This window comes from Brassica napus, chromosome C1 (genome assembly GCF_020379485.1).
Source record: "Brassica napus cultivar Da-Ae chromosome C1, Da-Ae, whole genome shotgun sequence".
NCBI lineage: Eukaryota > Viridiplantae > Streptophyta > Magnoliopsida > Brassicales > Brassicaceae > Brassica > Brassica napus.
This window is the reverse complement of record NC_063444.1, coordinates 41,806,729-41,828,649: the sequence shown is the minus strand read 5'-3', so window position 1 is coordinate 41,828,649 and position 21,921 is coordinate 41,806,729. Positions and strand designations below refer to the sequence as shown.

Here is a 21,921-nt window from a genome sequence, read left to right as displayed (position 1 = left end):
TAAGGGAGTTTATAATAAATATCCTTTTGCACCAATGGCTCGTAAAGGTAAATCAAGTAAACAATTCTTTAGCACTATCTCATACTCTTATCTATAATGAAATGGAATTGATCCCTAATTTCCGCATTTTTTAAAAAAATTATTATTTAGTGAGGAGGCGTATGAAGCTCCTGACCAATACGTACACACCGTATGAGGAGGTGCACGAGTGGCCTTGCTCTCCAAAACTCAGACCTGCTTCTACAAGCCTGCAGCAAGATATCAAGAATGAAAAAAAGATTGATGTCTACAATATAATGATGGAGTTGAAGGAGAGTTCTTTATTGAAAATGAGAGGAAGATGGAACTGATTGAGTTCTTAATCATATGTCCACCGTCTCAAGATCACAGCTTCATCGATGAAGTAGTGGAAACAGCCGCAGCTACTACCATTACTCATGTGAGTACTCTCCCGGAAGGAAGGTTATATAGAGTCTCTGCCACCGAAGTTTTTGGCCCTTCGTCTCCATCTACCGACAAAGTCATGCAACTTTATGAAGGTTTCAGAACTTCAACTCGGTTTGAACACGAGATTAGGTTGATCGTGAAAGAACAAAGTCGAGATTTGAAGTTGTGGGAAATTGTACATGGAGCAGAGATGTTCAAGAAAGACAACGGTGACACAGTTGTCAAGGTAAATAACAGTTTTAAATGATTGGAGACGTTTTGTTTTGTGTGTTACTTAAGGGTATATATTGTGGTGATTTTTTTTATTTATTTATTTCAGATTTCTGGTAGAAAAGTGGAGGTGGATAAGTGGTTCAGGAGGCTTGTTTTTCTACTGAGAAGGGGTTTTTTCATTGTTCCTGATACTGATGATGTTACTGGTGATGATGATTCTGATGCTGAAGAATGAAGAATGAAGATACCTGATTTGAATAGTAATGGGTTATGGGTATTAATAATAGTAAAAGGTTATGGGAGTATGTTAGTAAGTGGTAAAATCTATGTCTTTACAGTGGGGAAAAATAAATAAGAAATTGTTATTGGATTCATATGTGAAATCCAGAAACTTTTATTTTCAAGTTACTGCTTGTATGAAACGTTTCTATATGATATATATTTTATTTGGTAGCAGTAGTAGTAATACATGTCTCTCGCTTGCTTCCATTAATGTGAATTTGTAAACCAAAAGCTTCTGTCATTAGTCTAAGAAAGCAAGACAGGAGATGTGGTTGTAGGTGGGTCCACTATATAACAAACTAGTCTAGGACTGAATGTAACGAATCATAGCTGATGTGAGCTGGATAAGTTTAAATTAAAGAGAAATTAAGCAGAGAATAAACTCTCGAAATAATAAACAGAACCAGAGGGTGATTTAGGTGTGCAGAGTAAATCATAAGATCTGTAATGGAGATCATGTATGACCAGTGGGTCCATGGAAGCACGACCTTGAAGCAATAACTGACCCTTGTCCAGAATTGCAATTGGTAACAGGGGGGCGGCGAAGTCGCCAGTTGGGTTGAGATCAAAGGAACACAGTGTGTTCCATGTCTTGTCGGAAGAATCGAACGACCATATTACTTGGGTGAGGTGTTTTTGCTCAGACAAGCACAAGCGGTTATGGAGGACGCACATGGTGATGTGGCGAGGGTCGGCAAAAGGGGCTTTACAGATGACTTGGAAAGTCTCGGTGTGAAGATCAAAAGATAGTAGCAAGGGTGGTTCAGACTCGGTTAACCAATAAAGGGAGCCATCTAAATGGACGGGTTTATGGTAAGCATTGATGGGATAAGGAGAAGCAGGGACAACGTACCTCCAAGCGTTGGTGCTAAAATCGAAAACTTCACAATAGGTAACAACAGCCTTGTCTGCTCCTCCTAGTACAAACCCGGATGAATTATACAACCAAACAGGCTTGAAAGTGCCACTTAACTTATCTCTACCGAATCCAAGGCTAGGCCATGGGAAGTCAGAACCCTCTCTCTTGAACCTCTGAATGAGGAGGCCTTGATAGTTGGAAAGAGGAAAACTCCTATGCCATCCAGTGGCGGGATTGCCCACGATACTGTCTACGTAGAGACAGTAGACGCATACTAGACCGTCACAACTACCAGCGCAGAACATGCCGCACGTGTAACTCACGTTCCAACCTAGTCTTCTTCTTGATGCTGATGCTGCACTCAACACAACTTTTCGACCACGACCTTCGCGTCGCACAGGTCGATCATAGGAGAGACTCATGATGAGGACATCGGGACCACGTAATTGCCTGCGACGCATCAATTGTCGTTCCTTGAAACCTGGGGAATCGATTGTCAGTTTCCACTTCTTCGATACACATCTGAATCTCAACAGAGGCTTCACCGGCACACACTCCAGGATCACCTCTACCCCCTGTTCTAAAAATCGGCCGCCTAGGCGCTACGCGTCACTATTCCGCCCCGATTTATGTCAAATCGGTTTAAAAAATCGGATATCTGATTTTTTCCGCCTAGACCGCCTAAATGACCGCCTAGCCGCCTAAATGACCGCCTAGCCGCCTAGGCGGCCGCCTAATCTATTTTTTATTTTTTTTTATTTTTTTATTTTATTTTTAATAATATTTTTAATTTTTATTTGATCTAAAATTTTATAAATATCATTTATATTCATAATTTTGATGAAAAATACACTATATTAAGTTTATATATTCTATTTGTGTGTTTTATATAATCTTAAACATGAAAATGTATTAATGTTACACACAATTAAAGATTAACATGTTTTATAACACAGGAAACCATCTAAAAATTCCGCCCCGCATAATTTCCGATTAATCTCCGATTTTCTCTTTAGGCGCTAGGTCCAACCCGACCGCCCGACTAGCGCGTTCAATAACAGGGCTCTACCACATCGTGGGGTAGCAATTTCCACAAGCTTGTGTCTAGGTTCTACAAAGGAAGACTCGTCGTGTCACGAATAAATCCAATTTCATCGCATCAAATTCAGATCCCAGGATATATTATATATATCAAAAACTAATTAAATAATCATAATAATATAATAGTACCTCGGCCAATGATTGCTTACTCCTCTTCATGCCTTTCCAGAATCGGTGGTGGCTCTTTTCCAAACAATGTTTTTGTATCGTATGGCTGCTGTCCGGAGAGATACAGAGATCACAATCTGAGGTTTTTTTTTTTTTCTTACTTCTGCCTCTTTCTTATTTATTCTCTATCTCTCTTCTCTCATTTTGGATTTTGTACGGGCTTTGAGCCCATCTTATCTTAATTTTGCTTTGTCATTTTTTTTTTTTAATATAAGGAATATTTGCATTTTATTTTCAAATTTTTTTTATATTTTTGTCTACTCATCTTTATTCCTTTTTAAAAACATTGTTTAAATGCAAGTAGCTAAACCTAAACAGTAAACAACCCCTTCCGCTGAACCCTAAAGAGAGGAACTCTTGCGTTAATCGATCTGCTGCTCCGGTGGTCGGTGATTCTCACCGCCACCGGGGCCGGTCCCGTGTCGTCTCTGTTTATATGTCTTCGGTCTTTCTCTCTGTGTTTTGACATCCGGTGGTTCGTGGCTTCAGATCTGGGCTTGGAGGATAATCGATGGTCTGGTATCGGATCTGTGGCTCTATAGCTTGGGTTGGAGCGGACGTTAGGCTTGACGGTTTCTGTGCGTCGATGGTGAGTTTGTCGATCTGGTTCCAGGGCCGGTGAAGTTTAGCTGTCAAGTTTGTGTCTGAGATCCTCCTGTTTGTGGCCACTCCAAGGATGTCTTGCTTGTGTTGTGTTTTAGTCTTCAGTCCTAGGTTGGTCTGGGTTGTTCGATTGGATATCAAGTTTAGTAATCACTTTGTGGATTTCTTGGATTGCTTCTCTAGGGTCGAAACTGTTTTCAGGTGTGCAGTTGCAGGTTATAGCTGGCTCTGATGTGGGTTTTTAATTCTTCCATTGATCCTGGTCAAGCGCCCTTCAGGCGTCCTTTGGTGGTTTTCGAGCTTGTATCTCAGTTTATGCTTCGGGGGGTGAAGGAGGTTTAGAGGTGTAAGCATGCTGGAGTTTGTTTGGGTTGGCGACTTGTTTAGAAGGAGCTTTTGCTGAGGCCTTTGGTTGGATTTGATCTGATGTGGTCTTTGTGATGTTTGTTCTTTCTGAGGCTTTCGGTTTTCTGCTTCATGTAGTCACTGGTTTGGCCTCGTCGTTCAGTCTCGGTGGTATTTTTAGGGCTTCATTTGATGAAGTGTCGAAGCGGGGAAGCTGTGCAGTTCCTTGGTATGCATCCTATGGGTTCTCCGGACTTCTTGGTAAGGGGCTGTGGAGCTTATACTCAATCGCGACGGTCTTGGAGCAGTCAATCGCTAATCGTATATGTGTCTTATCGTTGGTTGCTCGGGTTGATGGCTTGTTCTCTGGTGGCTTCTCTTGCTTGAAGAAGTGGTAAGTGTGTTGTTTGCTTGTGGTTCCTTGGTAACGGTAGTGGGGATTTCAGCTCAACTCTAATAATTAAGACATGTTGCTTTCCTAATCAATCATGCTTCCGGTTTCGACCAACTTCATCTTGTTTGAAGTTATGCTTGTGCTCCAGCAGGTGTTTAGCCTCTTTTTCCTTCTTTTGTCTCTTGAGTTTGTAGAATATGTTTTAGTTTAAGCGTTTGGCTCCGGGTGATAACTTGTACAGGCCGGCTTGTGGCTCCAGAAAGGGATTATACCTTTGCTGGCTATGTTGTAAGAAATGTTGAAAATCTATCATTAATTTATCAGATGACAAAAAAAACATTGTTTATTTTCAATCGTACATTGATAATCGATTTTGTGCTTCGTAGAAGACAAAAGATAACTGATTTGATATAAAACCATTCGAGAATGAGATATATAATAAAAGATTAAAAGAGTTTGGGTGTGATTAGAATCGGATTTAGACTAGAATCATGTTTAAAAATCAAGAACTACTGAGAGAGACTCGACATTGCATATTTATTATTAATGACATGAGTTACAATATATAGTAATCAAATACATGAGGGTTTTGGATCTAAAAATAAGGTAAGCATGTTTAGTCAAAGGAAGAGTCGAGCTCTTGTTTTAACCGCCCAATAGGGTGATTCACTGAATATAGCATCTCGGACAATATGCTTTTTCTTTTCCAGTTGTACCAGCCTGTCCAGACCTGTCTATCTTTCCTTTCACAATGGTCAGTACCAAAAACTAATTTACCATGGTCAACCCGGACTTGTACGGCCCCTAAGCATTGAACCTTCAATTTGTCAGATTGAATTTTTTTTATTAATTTTCAAGTTAGACTGTTCTGAATTGGTTTTCATCAGATCCAAATTTTTAGTAAAGAATTATAAATGTATATAAAGCATTTTGGAGCATTTTTTTGTTCGTTTATTTCGTTTAAAATTTTTTGAATCTGAATAAAATGCTGAGGACTAACTTCAGACTCTCCTATTTCAACTTTGTGGTTAATTCGGCATGAAATATTAGACCAAACCAGAGCTATTTAATTTTTGGTTAAAATGCCATCGACCTTCCAATCCGGCACAACCCGTCGATTTTTGGTCTAACACAAAGAAAAATCATGTGAAGAACATCAAAACTTACACCAACACATAAGCTCCATCACTGTCGACATAACTATCAGATTTGACTTTAAATATACTTAAGCGACCGGCGCCAAGCTTTGAAAGCTTTCATCCACCGATCCCTCAATTAGAGATGAGAAAAAAGAACTTGACGGCTAGGATTTTGGAGAGAGGATTTATTGTTGTTTCTTGTAATCGCCTATTTGGTGAATTGTATAATGTGAAGTATCTTTTAACCTTTTAACCTTCAACAGCTTTGGTTCGAGATATTCTACATAAATCCACTAGTCCATTTATTTTATTGTGTTTTATTACGAGAAGTTCGTGTCGGTTTTGCTTATTTATAAGGCAAGTTTCGGACGTCTGCATGTGTAGCACGGCAAAAATTCTTATTGAAAACTACGAAACAAAAGCGAGATGAAAATGATAATATAAGTTAAAGTTTAAGAAATCATAACGAAATAGACGAATTCACAGAGTCAAGATTTAATATTTTTTCCTTAATTCAATAAATCGTTCGTAATGTGTGATGATTTTATACGATTTTTGAATCCCAAGATACAACCGTAATAAAACTGTTTCACAACAACCAAAACACAGTCTACAAACTTTATTATTTTGATATACTCTCGAGACACTTACATTATAAGAAAATCTAAAGAGTTAACTTGTGAGAAGCTTGTTTTGGATGTTTGTCAGATGATCAATTTGTAAAAAAAGATTATGGCGTATTTATAGTGGAATTGGCTTGGTAAGTGGGCTAATCTTGGTCACCAAGTTTTACCCTTTTTAAAGTTCATTTTTTTTTTACAACAAATGTCTAATAACATCCATTTACTCAGCCACTTGCAAAATGAATCCAATAAGGCAATAATCTCTATTACTATTCACATATAATCAATTTTTACTGAGCCCATTGGGATTATAAAAAAAAAATCTATTAACACATCGTTTTTTTACTTAGCACTAGACTTGTAATAATTAGTTCCAACAGCATGAACAATAACCACTCAAGGTGGGCTAGCGGTAGGACGGATTTCAGGCTGAGGGTGAAATTCTCAATACTCCTGGGTTCGAATCCCCGCAGCTGCAAACAACTTGAACTGGCCACGAGAGGATTTACATGGGCTCCTCTCGCCCTCCAGACCACTTAGCGTAACCAGGGACCCTTAAGTGGAGGCTTAAAAATCCTGTCATGGTATGGGTTTTGGCCCGGTGGGCTAGGTCATGGCATGGGCTTTGGCCCGGTGGGCTAGTCGATCGCGTTTAGTGGTTGGATACTGGATTATCAAAAAAAAAAAAAAAAAACAGCATGAACAATATATTCACTCGTAAAAACTACATAATATAGTCGATGAAAAAGAACTTTTTTTAAATAAGTTGAAATCAGAAATCTAATATATTAATTGAGAATCTTATTTGAAAATTGCTATGACATATTTTTTGACCTATTAAACATGTTTCAACTTATCTTAACTACCTTCCTATTATTTCTACGTATCCTATTTATTAGCATTCCTATTATATCTACACTAGGTAATAATCCGCGCAAGGCACGAAATGTGATTATTAGTTTCATTATTTTTTACTAAGGAAACATTAATCTGTTTAATTTGGATATCAGTTCGGTTTTAGATTGTTTTTTGGTTTTTAATCTCCTAAAATATAATTATCATTTTAAATCAATATTTATTTTGTTTGTTCGGTTAAAATGTTTGATGTTTTTGTTTTTTTTCGCTTGTGATAATGAAAAGTTACTATTATTTGTTTGTTTTCATGTTATGAATCTTAGATAGTCATGATGTCGAACCAATGGTTTAATATTATAGTTTCTAAACGGATAATAATTAAAGAAAAAAAGAAAAGAAAATTATTAAGACAAATTATTTTACTACAATTTGGTCGATAGTGAAAGAAGCATTAAGAAAAAAATATATTTTAAGTTCCAAAAAAATAGATATTTCAGTTGTGGTAAATACTTAGTTATAAGGTGTTCACGTCAATGTGCACATGTATGTGTATCTAAAAATATATAAAGATGGTTGATAAATATATAAAGATACTGTTAATTAATATTAAATAACATTTTTTCAAAATAATACATGAAAAATAAAATTCTTAAAATGAAATTATTTAAAAACAAAAATATTGTAAAATTTATATAAACTATAATATATAACTTACATATAATTCTTTAAATATATGTATATATATATATATATATATGCATATAACGGATCAAGTTGGATATTAGTTCCTATAAATATTGATATTTGTGATTTGCTTTTTTTTTAATGGATATTGCATTTTAGTATGTGATTTGTTTCGTAGAGTAACGGATATAAGGATTTTTCGGTTCAAATCAAAACGGATAACAAATCTAATCAAAATTTATGAATAATTTGTCCAGCTGTATTTGTAAACAGTAAAAATAACGTAAAAAAATCATGCATGTGAGTTTTATATTAAAAAAAACGTAAATTACATAGTGTGAACATATTTATGTAGAGTTTGGCTGAGAAGCTCTCTAAATGTGATATGTGTCCATTTTAGTGTGAACGCATTTATTACAATGTTTTTACACGTGACATGTGTCCACTTTAGTGTGAATGCATTTACTACAATGCTTCTCCTTTAATATATAAGAGATTTAAAAGATATGAAGTATATATATATTAACATAAATACTTATCAAAATAAAATTATTTATTTATATGATTTTATTATCATTGTATCTTATTATAGAAAAAAATTAAATATTGGTAACAAAAGTTTATGTGAAATGTTTAACAGTTTTAGTAATTTATACTCGTTTTGAAAAAATTAAAATAAAACATATACAAAAAAATCTAAATTTTTAATATATGATTAATGTAATTGTGTAATTTATTTTAATAGTAAAGAATTAAACAAAAATGATAGAAAGCATACATATTATTACCAAATCTTAATTATTTAAAATCATTAATTACTATATATATCATAATCAAATTAGGTAATTCCGTAGGTTTTATTTAAGGAAATAATATATAATAAATAGTCACCTTGCTTTAGCTAATTAATATCATATGATATCATATAGTTGGTATTAAATATTTCTAGTGAGATATAAAAATTGAATTGGACCAATATGTTTTTCAATTTTAATGTGAGGCTGACACGTATGATTATTTAATTACCTAATCATTACAAAATTAAGATTACATATTTTCAAATGTTTCTCTATTAATATATATAGGGGATATCCTTAAATTAGCTATTATTAAATATACACCTTATCTAAATACATTATTTAGTCAATCAATTTAAACCACAAACATAAAAATCATTAGACAAGTTCAATAGATACAATCGTTGAAATTTGTACTCAACAATAGACCAAAATATATAATTTTTTATATCTTATATATTAAAACAGAAGTCACAACTTTGATTCATGTGTGATTTTTTAAAAAATGGATATAATAGACTTATTGTTAGAAAGTCACGTTTTTTAATATTTAATCTTATCATTTAAATTTTAGGCATACCAAAAATTTTTATTGGGCTATCAATAATTGAATTTAAACAATAGATGATCCATTAGATTTATAGATAGTATAAATTAAATAGATATAATTTAACGTTGTAATATTATACCTCTATATGCTAAATATTTAAATATTTATCGATGTTAACTTTTAAAATTATAAAGATTTTTTAAAATAACAAAAATCATATTATCTAACAATGATTAATATTTATTACCTTAAACCAATGAAAACAAATTTTAAACTATGTATTTTATTTAAAAAATTAAACAAAAACTAAATGTTTAATTATTTACACTATAATATAAATCTATGAAGCGAAAAGTTTATTTTTCTAAAAACTTTATAAATTTGTGAAATGTTACAATATCTTTGAATATGACAACAAACAATATTTTACTAATCTTTATATATATATATATATATATACTTATGATTTTAATATTGAAATAATAATCCGAAAATATATATATAGAAGAATATACAAATACATGTGAAAGTTTGAAACAATCTATTCAATGAAAAAATAAAGAGTAAACTTATTATGTTTTAAAAATTGATAGACACATATATATTATAATATATATCAATTTAGAATTGAAAACAAAATATTTATATAAAAACAAATGAAAACAAGAACCCGCGCGGTTGCGCGGATCGAGATCTAGTTAGAGTTCATCGTGCCCCTATTTTGACCTAACATTATGCTAATCATATAACATGTTATACTAGAGTTTGATTCAAATATGCATTATGATATCTTTATATATAAAAGACACTTTGTATCACTCCTGGTGATGCCAGCTCGGATGACACGTTGGAAATAGAAGGCATCCTGCGCTGACACGTCGGATACGCTCCGTATCACTAAAGCGTTGTCGAAACGGGCTTCGCATGGGCTTCTGTCGTGCTTCTGTCTAAATGTTCTTTTTCGTGAGGCCCATCTATACAAATCTGCTACGAGAACCCTAGACAGATGCTCCCTTCCTTTTCTTCGTTCGTCGACAATCGGCGCAGCGACTGTCTAGATCTTGTAACGGTTTTGTTCTAAATCATCTTAAATTGTCTTTAATCCCTATCCCACTACGAATCAACCTCTTGCGCCGTTCATCCGCTAGATCGTGTATAAATATGTTGCGATTTCATAGGTGCGCTCTCTACGCTTTCCTAATCCCACACCCTTGCTCATTCTCAAATCTTACTCATCATCTTTCTCAATGGCTATGACAAAGGTTTTCTTTTCCGATCTCAAGTCTGGGCGGTGCTCATCCGTTGTGGAGGCGAGACTGCTTCGATTCTGGGAGGCTAAGAACGTTAAGCGTGGTGGGGAGCTGATGTGGATGGATCTGCTCATGGTCGATGTCAACGTGAGTTGTTCATTCTATCACAGTTTTTTTTTCCATATGTATATACATAGATTTTCACTTTGTTCTTTGATATTTGTGAGCCGTATTGTGATTATTAGTGTTGATTTGGTTTGTTGTTGAATTTGATATTTGATTTGGTTTGGGATTATGAGCTGTATCGTCTTCCTGTTCAAAAAAAATAATAATTACTGATCCGTTTGAATTTCCACCGTATATTGTAACTGATAGATTCTTATCTGCGTTTCAGTCGACCATGATGCAAGTCACGATCAGTGCTAGCCGTCTCCCACAGTTCCGGGAAATGCTCCATGCCGGAACACTGTTTTCCGTGTCCAGTTTTGATGTCTCCAGATGCGCGCAGAATTTCTGGCTCACTGATTCGTCTTTGATGATCCGGTTCAGCGAGTCCACCTCATTCCAAGTGCTGACTGAACCTGTCTCCCACTTGCCCGAGGAAGCATTCCGGTTCCGTAACCAACAGGAGCTGATTGGTCTTGCCAATACAAACAATCAGCTACCAGGTATGTTGATCACAAATGACACGTACTTTTATGTTGTTGATATTCTGAGTATATAGTTAGAATCAGTCTGACTTTATAAGAAAATGATACCGGCTTCAAACTTGATGTAGACATCATAGGTGAGATAGTGAGTGTGAAGAGCACGGTTTGTGATCCTCCGGAGGAGAAGAATCGTGTTATGGTGACTCTAAAACTGGAAAGGTAAATTTATTGTCCATATATTAGTTCCGAACATATTGTATGAATATGTTTGATGTCAACTGATTTTCTGATATGTGCAGTGATGAGACCGTCACTTTAAGCTTATTTGACTCTCAGGCTGTCGCTTTCCACAAACAGCTTGAGGCTATGAGGGTTGATCCGAAGGTCATGGTCGTCACTAGCATCAATCCCAAGATAGTCGGAGGTATTGAATTGTGTGGTATCATGTAATGTCATAACACTTTAGTCCTGAAAAAATTACTATCTATGTAGGTCGTCTGTTTCTTAACGCTACGTCGGGAACGCACGTGTATTTTGATAAGAAGACTATAGCAGGGGCTGCTCGATTCTACAAGTATGTTTGTCGTTTATTAACCGTATGTTTGTGCATTCGGTTGTTCCTTGCCTGATCATTATACTCTGCGTAGGTTGATCGCCAGAGATACCGGTCTGCCGTCGGCCGCTCCGCTGTTAAAGTCGTATGCGAAGGTGGAGACTATGACCATCGCTGACCTCAGCAGTTTCATCGTTACTGATGCATCTCAGGTATACTATCTGTTGGTTTTATTTTGTATTTTTTGATTTATAATGTTGGTGTTCGCTTTGCATGTGAGACTTGCTTATACGATGCAGGAGATTGATTTTCTTTGCACTGGGAAGGTTGTCCGTGTTGACACAGATAAGGGGTGGTGTTATGTTGCTTGCTCCAAATGCAGTAAAAAATTGCAGCGGACTGAGTCTGCATTCACGTGTGGAGTATGCAGTAATTCACATGCTGTTGGGGCCTTCGGTAAGTAGCGCATCTTTATATATGAAGATTTATACATTTGATGGTGACCTGACCTCGCCTTTATCATCTTCATATAGCTATCGTGTGGAGATGGCAATATCTGATGATACTGCAGAAGGAACATTCGTATGGTTCGATGGTGTATTAACGAAGTTGCATAGTATCCGAGCAAGCGAAGCTTCACAGATGCTGGTATGGATCATAACTGTTTACATTCGTGATGTCAAACGCTGAACGAGATCTTACTAACCATCTTATTTCCTGTCAAAAGGCTGAAGACGGTGTGAACCCTGAGGACACTGGTTTACCTCCGTTCATCGCAGACATGGAAGGAAAGACGTACACTTTCCAAGTGAGGGTCACTGCGTTTAACTTCACCGAGCATCACAAGACATTCACCATAACATGTATTGCTGAGGATCATGGTCGTCTGCCAGTAGATGACGTGGTGAACAATGTAAGTTACATTCACCATAACATGTAGCTGCTTGCTGATTGCATATACGTTTTTGTATAATAAAATGAATGGACAGGGAGATGATGATGACGATGATGATGATGCTGGCAGTCCGACCATCGAGCCATCACCTGCTGCTGGTGATCAAGGTGGAACCAGGAAGGCGCGTAAGAAAACTGGCGCAGGAACGTCAAAAGTGGTGAAGAAGGCACGTCCTGGTTGAGATATATCAACAATTAATAATGTTCAGACTATCGTTTACTTAATGTTTATGCATCTTTATTTGAATTCGCATATTTGGATGTTTCTGTTTTGAATATTCTCCATTATATGGGCACTTTAATTTTAACGGCATTGCATTCCGGCTCGGTTTTAATTATGAGGTGTTATCATTCCGGTTAGCCTATTATTATTTATTTTAAATTTTTATGTTACATTATATGTGTTAAAAAATATAGATAGGATTTTCTGACGTTAGTTACGTATCTATATAGTAAGCGTTTGCGTTTCCCGTGCGCGAACAAATGCCTTTATAATGTCGAGTAGATCAAATTTGAAGTTTGGTTAGTCCGGTATTAAATTAATATTGTCGTGTTCAGCATTCCGGTTTTATTTTGGTTTCTTTTTCACTGTTATTTAGTTTAAATTTTTATACTGGTTTCAGTACAGTTGTGTGAACCCTAATTGTTATATATTGTTATGAAGTTGTGTGAACCCTAATCGTTGTATATATATTAATATCCTTTCCTATTTACGTAGCTAAGCTGATCATCCAATCCACAAACAGATGAATTTTCCTTCCGTGGTTTTATATAAGTTTTGCAATAGAATTTTATTATAAAATGATGAATTAAGCTTAAAATGGTTACATAAACATAAAGGGTTAGAAGCAAAGAAGTCTATACAGAGAGACGCAGGTAACCTTATGGACGAATGTTTTCAAGGGATTAACAAAGACATTAAGCATAAACAACCCAAGAAAACTAAGCTTTGAATTATAACCACCGATTATGCATGTTGAGATTAATTTGTTTAATTAATTTCACCATGACACTGATGCACAATACATAAACATCAAGTATTTTTTTTTTACTAAATCGAATTAAAGAAATAAAAAGAATATTTTATTGTAAAGATCCATATTTTTTGCAAACTCTGGATATTTTAGCTGCTCCTTTACACAACCTATACATTGAATAGTCGTTCGTTGATATTAATTGTAATTACTCCAATTTATTTAAGCTATTGTAACGTAAACACAGTTATGCAGCATCCAGGATTATGTATACGATTTGGCGAAGACATCTATATTATATTACACACTTAGCATACACATACGCATACTAAGCATCTCAGCGCCTTGACGATTCACCTCATACGGAATACGTTAGAAATAATGCTTTATTACAATTAATTAGGGTTCTTCAAATGCGTAGTAAATTTATAAGGCGTTGAGACTATATCTTCTATATAAACAGTACAAATCATTGCACCTCTGCACAAACATCACAAGAGCAAAGACTCATAATCAGTATAACTTTCCAACAACATCAATGGAGCCATCCAAACTTTCGCTCTCACGTCTCGAGGCCATGCCTGACGACGTGCTCCGGCTCATAGTCTCCAAGGTCGGTGCTTCCTCCTCCACTGACTACTGTAACGCAATGATGACATGCAAGAGTCTCAATTTCGGTCTGGACGATCCATTGATAGCCAATACACTCAACATAACCCCTTTGGTGGAGTGACCCAATATCTCTTACGGGTATGGGAAAATGATGGAAAGTCTTTTGGCATCCAACCACCTTGATGCTCACTATGTTAAAGGTATGTGTGAGTATTTTGATCTTGATAATCCCGTTTTGGGACTACACCACCTTCGTATTGCTTCTAAGGGGGCCCACAAAGAGGCCAAGTACCTTTACGGTGTTCTTCTCATGGCCACGGGTATGATCAATAAGGGGAAGAAGATACTTTCCAATTAAGCTGACTGATGCTATTGGTCTTGACTCCGTTGAGACGAGCTGGGAAAACGTCCAGGCATCCCTGAGTCACCTTACCGTGGAAATGAAGGACGTGTACGTGGACTCACTCATAAGCATGGAACCAGAACTTAATTGCCATCCACCGGGAGTCAACACAGTCTGCTTCAAATGTTACCACGCCTACCTCATGGCAGAGTTTTTTGAGATGGCCTTAGGGCTCAACCCAGCTTCTGCAGCTGCTTAAGGAGTTTAGCGGTACACGATGAAGGCGGTTGAACCAGATTCATGTCTTCGTGTTTTTTTTTAAAATTTCAATCTAAGCTATTATATGGAATTTATTCCATCCGTTTTTTTTTATATTCCCTGTCATGCTGAGTTTATGCTCAAGAATTTCAGTTATATGTTTTTTTTTTCATATTCCCTGTCATGTTGAGTTTAGGCTCAATACTTTCAGATTTCTGTTTTATCAAATAATTAATGAAAACTTTAAAAAAAAAAAAAAAAAAAAAAACAAATGTTATTTCCCCGATCAAGAGAACAACAAAACTCATCTAACTCCGGTAACTGGAATGTTCCCTTAAACAAATAAATTTATATAAAAAAAAAAAACGTACATAACTAACATATGAATCTATAAATATTAAAATATAAACCGGGTAACTCGAGCTGATAGTTGCAACTGCATGTATATAACTTCGGTTACGTCGGACCCACGCAAATACATAATTTCATTCCCTACGCACTACAAATTAACATGCAATGCAATTACGACTACGACTCTAATCGAACACAAAAAAAAAAAATTATCAAGCATTTCTAATCTCTATTTCAGCACCATATACGTTTCGGAAAATCCCAACTCCATCGTAACCAAATAGGCCCAACCTGATCCCATAAACAGTAGGCCCACTGGCCCACAAAATAATTGATCAACATGAGTTTCCAAATTCTAGCGAGCGTAGAACATCAATACAATACTAAAAGGAAAATAAGGGCCTCATTTAGGCTATCCACGTTATCATAAAAATTCATCCAATCAGGTTTTAAAGTTTTACTAAGTAATCAAAGGATTTCTTATGTTAGGCTTAAATTTTTTATGAGATAGAATGTTAAGGTAAATGGCCCAGGAAGTCCATTTAATCGAAAGCATCGTGACCTAAAGCATTTCAACATATGCATTTCATAAAGACATGGGCCCCATAGTTCTCGGTTTGGTTTGGTGATTGCGTTCTGGCGTTTCGTTTTTAAGTTACGCGTCGGTTCAATTAATATTTGGTTAAGTCATCAAACACAGCGTTTTGTGTTTAAGTAGATTAGGGTCTCTCTTATTGTTCTCAGACTCTTGACCTTTGTCGTATGCGTTCAATTTCTCTGCAAACACGAAACTTTTCTTCTACAAACTCTTAATCTTCCCTTATCGTTCAACGTATTCTCTTGATTTACCAATTAATGTTTTCGTATCGACCACTCCGTTTCCTTCAAGTCAAACCTATAAAATGGAGAGGGTGGAGGGTTGGCTGAATCTTCACAAGACTTGGTAAATTAAATTACGAGGTTTCCGCTATATTTTAGGACTGATGGCGTTTCACTCGATAAAGTCTCTTCACAAATTAACTCGAATCACTTCTGCAGCCGATTCTTCTGTTAGCAGCCATGGTAACTTTCTTAAGCTTCTCACTTCATCTCTGTCGCACGAATTGTACTTCTGATTTCTAATTCTGCTTTAATAATTTCGCAGGTGAAGAACCTGATAACCAAACCAAGTATAAAGCTCCGTCTCAGTACCGTTTTCACTCTTTTATATTTGATTTGTTGATTATTTTTTCATATCAGGAGTATATTTGATTGGTACCTGACATAAGACCGGGGGTTGATATACAAGTTATAAGTTTAAGAACAATTTTCTGAAAGATAAATTTAGAAACTGTTTGTGCTTCTGTTCTTTAGCTCATGTTCATAGTGTTCTCCTCTTCTTAACTCATGTTCATATTGTTCTCCTGATGTTTAAATTCATGTTCATATTGTTCTGAAACTCAACAGTCAACATTATCAAGCTGTTATATTCGGATCTTTATTGAAATCTTTTGAATGATTAATGTAGACTTAAAATAAATGTGCAAAAAAATGTTTTTTTTGAACAAGTATATAGTAATAAAAGCGATGTATGGAGCTTGGGTTTAGTAATGCTTGAATTGCGCTGCAAGAATCATATCCACCTCAGCTGAAGAGGAAACATGGAGCAGTCTTCTCGAGTTCATGGAAGCTATTGATGACCAACCACCGCCCACTCTTCTTCCTTCAGAAAGTTTCTCCTGTAAGTTATCTTCATTCATCTCCACATGGTAATAATATATTTTTTCATCCATTCATCTCCCCGGAGTAGTTACTAATTTCAAGATATTCTACTATTCTACACTCTCTTTCAGTTTGCAAAAGGACCCAGTCGAAGCTCTGCAAAGGATCTAATGGTTTGTTGAAATCACCATCCTTGAAAATCATCTCAGGAACATCCTTTCTTGAAGAAGTACGACGACAACTCTGGGACAAATCTGGCATCATACTTCATAGATGCATGGTCTCTGTTTGCAACGCTTAAGAATCTGTCTGGTTAGTTCTCCGTTTAGGCTCCAGGAAGATATCATATTATCATCATCATCTGGTTGTTACTATTATTATCTGAGGTTTCTTTGTTTTAAACCACCAGTAAAAATAATATCTTGATCATATAGATTTGTGCTAATGTTGTATTTAAAGATTATAGGATATATGAGAATCATGGGACTGATTAGTGAGTTATATTTTTTTGACTATTTCAAGATTCAGCATCTTTAGTGTTTTTTGCAATGTTTCAATTTGTATAATCAACTCACCTTTGCTTAGATGTTGTGTTGGTTTATGTAGTTCATATTTACGGATGTTATTTTCAGTAAGTCAATGTGAATACGTTGTTTACAATTTTATAAGAAAAAGGAGTCGTACAAATATTTTGACGACTGTTTCTGTCTCTCAAAACATATTTTAAGAGTCTCTGTGATTCGTTAAAACGTATATATTTCATAAATTAGCTTATATTACACTCATATTACTCAATTAGTATATCTGTCAACCATGATAAGCTTATTATACTATTCAACCAAAACTGAAATAAATAATAAAGAAAAAGAAAAATCTTATTTGAGCTAATATGCTGGAGAGTGGAGACGGTGTGGGACTTGGCTGCGAGCCTTTCTGAACACGGGTAGTGCTTAGACATGCTGTGCTAACATTCCACATCTTCCTTTTTTTTTATTGAATAATACCATTCTGTTATACACGTCTTTGAAAAAGAAATTTATCATTCTTTTATACGTCTTTGAAAAAGAAATTTATCGCACAAGAAATTGGCCATAAATGCAGGAAACTTCAAGTTTAAGGTTTATGTGTATAGCTAAGTTCTCTCTTTCTCTCTTAAGAGATTCTTATGAATCATCGGTAAGAAGAAGAAGCATTTCGTGTTTTCCTAAAATTTTAGTAAATCACTGACTTGAAAGCCGAATGACTAAAATATGACTCTACAGATCAGTGCTTGGACTGCAGAGACCAAAAAAACACAGTTTGAGGAAAATACCCGGAATTTAGAAGATGGGTTATGTTTGGCGGAGATATTCTTATGAATCATCGGTAAGAAGAAGAAGCATTTCGTTATTCTTATGATCTCAGTAGATAGAGATATATTGAGTTGGCGAAGTTAAAGTCGTTGTGTAAACAGGTTGAATCGAATTCTGCAACCCGTGAGCTGATTAATGTTAGGATACTCACATTGTTAACATAATCATCAAAGCCAAAACATATTTGCATAATTAATTAGAAAATATTAAGCATATTTATAATTATATTTTCCAGAGTTTGGTGCAAGATTTTTCAAAACAAAATTTTTTTGTTAAAATATGAATATAACCTAATAATTAGTTAATATTTTTTTTTTTAAAAAAGATAAATTTTAAAAGAAAAGTCAAGTTTTTAAAATTAAATAGGGACTGAGATACCGTCTAATAAATAGATTATAGTACTGCATTATGAGGAAATGAGCAGAGAAGCATGTTACTCACCATTTTAGATCAATTAAATATAATTATATTTTTTGAATCAAAAATATCAAAAAAGAGGAATTTTTATGAAAACCACAACGATAAAATCTATTTATAATTAAAGCTAGATGTTTTTAAAATCTACATAAATAAATTATTAACAAATAAAATAATTACAATTTAGTGAAATACATAACATAACCAAAAATACTTAATATAACAAAATCTTATAAATAAAAATAAGGTAAAAATAAATTAATTGAATCCAACAACTTATTGCTTATTTTACATTTCATTAAAGGAAGGTCACCAAAAATTTTAAAACACTGAATTTTACTGTTTTTTAATCATTAAACTCAAGCTTAAGAAAACTTATAAAATATTGAGGGAAACCACGAAAAATACATAACCAGAATATATATTTTAATAAATAATTTTATAAAACAAAATATAACACAAAAAATGAAAAAGAAAAAAATAATTTTTTTTCCGATGATATAAAAAAATATTAAGGTTATCTATTCAAATAAATGTGATTAATTAAAAAGTTACATCATGATATTCAAAGTTATATTTGCTAAAAATACAAAACTAAAGACTAATACAAAACAACATATATATATTGAAAATTCAAATTTTCAAACACCTATGAAAGTAAGAGAAATAATATTTAGATAATGCGTCTGATTAGTTGGGTTGTAAATGTAGAAATTTTGTTGTAAAAACTCAGTCTGTAATTTTTAGTGACTTAGTTGTAAGTTTTTTTATCTTGAAGATATTACAGTTTTAAATAGCTGATTTAGAAAAAAAAACATAAAATATATATGATTGTATATTTAAGGGGAAGAATCCATTAAATTACTTAGAGACTAATTGGAACCAGAATTTATAAATAATTTTAAGTGAAATGAAACAAGTCTACGATTCAACCAATTAAATACAATAACTAGAATTTAATTAATTTTTGTTTATTCTATTCTTCACCTTACATATAATTTCCAATAACAAAAAAAATGGATTCTAAAATTTTTGAATTGCATTAGACAAAAAGCAATGAATGATTTAAAATTATTTTATATTTGTCTATACCTACTTATATTTTTTATAATAGATTCCAAAAATTATATATTGAAATAAACATACTAAATATATAATCAAAACTAAAATTTAAACAAAAAACCCAGGTGTAGGATAACATTTTCAGTTGGAATGGTAGGCAACTGGTTGATTATCAAAGTTAATTTAATTTGATAAAAAAGGGTTTAAATAAAAGTGTAATACTCTTATAATAACTCAAGTTTTTTTAAAACCAAAACATATGTCTAATTTATAAAGTGTTGGTTGTAAGGATCACTGATTCAACATAATGGATAACCTACTCCATGCCCAACCCATAGAAGATGCGGGTAAACAAATCATAAATCTCAGTTCTATTTGTGGTCATAGAAGATCATATGGTTTAGTTGATTCCTGGTTTAAAAGAATATAGTAGTTTTTTTATGTTAATTATGTGTAACAAATACATTATTTGTTCACACGATTTACGCATTACTTAAGACAAAGCGAATAAAAAAAACGCAGAAACTCATTCTCGCATACATCAAGCATTTCAAAGGAGGGATATGAGGTCATGAAAAGCATTGAGTCAAGAGAAGCTTATCTGAGCTATTGATTTACCATAGCTTAAGTACTGGTTACCTATTGTCTTTTTTTTTCAAAAACATTCATTTTAAGACATTTGCCTCTTTTGAAAACTATATTTCATTACAATTTCAAGGTTTTAGATGCAATAAAATGGTTAACTCCAAAACATCATACATGAAACTTTTTATGTTAATAGGTTGCATCCTACTCATCATTTCTGTTTTAAATTTACAATATAATTGCCTACATTTGCATTTCTAAAATACGTTAGAAAATTTTAATCTAACTGCATCCACTAATTCTTGGCTTTAAATAATACATACATTGAAACAATTAGATTAACATAAAAAAAATAGGCTACATATACCATGTATACAAATATAAAGTTAAGAATCACTTATCGATAAACTGAACAAAAAACTTATATTCATCAACAGTTTCTCATCACAAAACTATTGAACATCAAACTTTTTCCGCGCGTAGCGCGGACATCGGATCTAGTATGCATAATAGGATAAACAATGGCACAACTAAACATTATAGTTATTTTAAAATTATTTTCGATAAACAAATATACAGTATATATTATTCCCGAGGTTGGAAATTATATAATTTTAATCTAAGCTATTATATGGAATTTATTCCATCAGTTTTTTTATATTCCCTGTTGAGTTTATGCTCAATAATTTCAGTTCTATGTTTTAGTTTTTTTTTTCATATTCCCTATCATGTTGAGTTTAGGCTCAATACTTTCAGATTTATGCTTTATTAAATAATTAATGAAAGCTTCAATATAAAAAAAAAAAAAAAACCAATGTTAGTTTCCCATACTTTTGTGTGCTTCAAATACTTTTAAATGAAAATACTCAAATAATAGTAATATATAGGTATATAAAATATTTATGTTTACATACACACATAAATATAGTAGCAACTTTTTCTGAACAGAACACTAATCAGCACACACATAATATAGATAGATACATATATAATTAAAAAAATAATTCCAAAGAAACAATTAAAATTAAATTATTTTCATACATATATGAAAAAAAAACACAAATAGTATCCGTTCCTTTTTTATTACCATTGAAACACTATTTAATTTGTACAACTGAAGCAATAGTTGCTATTATTGTCCAGACTTCCATAATCTTAAATTCCATATATCTACCAACTACTTAACAACGTATAACAAAAATCAGACAAACCATCAAACTCCCATGCATACCTCCCTCCAACCACAATAATACCATGAAACATATGAACAACCAGGTTTAATATACTTATACTTTAGCTTCAATATCGTTTTATATTTCACAACCCGCCCGTAGGGCGGGCCGATCCTAGTTATCTTATACTTTGTACATTGAATTAATGACTTATAAAACATGTTTTTATCATACAACGATTCACATATAGAAGTTAGGTTTACATGGTTATCATCTATTATACCTTAAACACGTTTCATAAAAAGTATAGGTAAGAGGAAGAAAATATACTTTTTGAGATCGGTTAGTTACGATTGTATACTTATTTTTGTAACAATATATGGGAACTAAAAACCGTATGTAAACAAGATAGTTTCATATAGAACTAAAAATTATTGTGTTTACTTTTCAGATCCAGATATGTTGGAATCCTTAACAATAAAATCTCAATCAAAGATAAAGAGAATATTTAAAATATAAAGACATTCAATAACACAAAATAAAAATAAAAAAATGTAACTAAAAATAAAACTACCTAATTCAGAATCAAAATTGAAAAATTCATGTCGCTATTCAAACTCACTTGCT

The 21,921-nt window shown here is 33.6% G+C and overlaps 3 protein-coding genes and 1 long non-coding RNA gene across 4 annotated transcripts; 3 read left to right on the top strand and 1 right to left on the bottom strand.

The window, feature by feature from the left end:
* Positions 1-340: 340 nt before the first annotated feature.
* LOC125580269 lies at positions 341-1,119 on the top strand. Its single transcript, XM_048744557.1, has 2 exons — positions 341-673; positions 767-1,119. The coding sequence occupies exons 1-2, from the start codon at positions 341-343 to the stop codon at positions 893-895; spliced, it is 462 nt and encodes a 153-aa protein (XP_048600514.1). The 3' UTR covers positions 896-1,119.
* A 157-nt stretch (positions 1,120-1,276) lies between these two features.
* On the bottom strand, positions 1,277-3,218 carry LOC125580268 (F-box protein At1g11270-like). The gene is made up of 3 exons (XM_048744556.1): positions 3,032-3,218; positions 2,874-2,912; positions 1,277-2,376 (listed from the first exon to the last, which is right to left on the bottom strand). Exons 1-3 carry the CDS (start codon positions 3,059-3,061, stop codon positions 1,309-1,311), a joined length of 1,137 nt encoding a protein of 378 aa, XP_048600513.1. The 5' UTR covers positions 3,062-3,218; the 3' UTR covers positions 1,277-1,308.
* A 7,089-nt stretch (positions 3,219-10,307) lies between these two features.
* Positions 10,308-12,649, top strand: LOC111209508. Its single transcript, XM_048743977.1, has 10 exons — positions 10,308-10,457; positions 10,705-10,978; positions 11,089-11,179; positions 11,260-11,384; positions 11,453-11,534; positions 11,608-11,725; positions 11,813-11,969; positions 12,085-12,161; positions 12,241-12,426; positions 12,503-12,649. The coding sequence occupies exons 1-10, from the start codon at positions 10,308-10,310 to the stop codon at positions 12,647-12,649; spliced, it is 1,407 nt and encodes a 468-aa protein (XP_048599934.1).
* Positions 12,650-15,138: 2,489 nt separating this feature from the next.
* LOC111200630 lies at positions 15,139-17,247 on the top strand. The gene is made up of 2 exons (XR_007318035.1): positions 15,139-16,725; positions 16,838-17,247. It is a non-coding gene; the product is annotated as an uncharacterized LOC111200630 (long non-coding RNA).
* The last annotated feature ends 4,674 nt before the right edge of the window (positions 17,248-21,921 follow it).

Coding starts and splice junctions, on each gene's coding strand:
- LOC111209508 (XM_048743977.1), top strand. CDS start 10,308: ATGGCTATGACAAAGGTTTTCTTTTCCGATCTCAAGTCTGGGCGGTGC. Junction 10,979..11,088: donor TACAAACAATCAGCTACCAG/GTATGTTGATCA, acceptor AACTTGATGTAG/ACATCATAGGTGAGATAGTG. Junction 11,535..11,607: donor GGGGCTGCTCGATTCTACAA/GTATGTTTGTCG, acceptor TACTCTGCGTAG/GTTGATCGCCAGAGATACCG.
- LOC125580269 (XM_048744557.1), top strand. CDS start 341: ATGGAACTGATTGAGTTCTTAATCATATGTCCACCGTCTCAAGATCAC. Junction 674..766: donor ACGGTGACACAGTTGTCAAG/GTAAATAACAGT, acceptor TATTTATTTCAG/ATTTCTGGTAGAAAAGTGGA.
- LOC125580268 (XM_048744556.1), bottom strand. CDS start 3,061: ATGAAGAGGAGTAAGCAATCATTGGCCGAG. Junction 2,913..3,031: donor GTAAGCAATCATTGGCCGAG/GTACTATTATAT, acceptor CTTCCTTTGTAG/AACCTAGACACAAGCTTGTG. Junction 2,377..2,873: donor GGAAATTGCTACCCCACGAT/GTGGTAGAGCCC, acceptor TTTTTAGAACAG/GGGGTAGAGGTGATCCTGGA.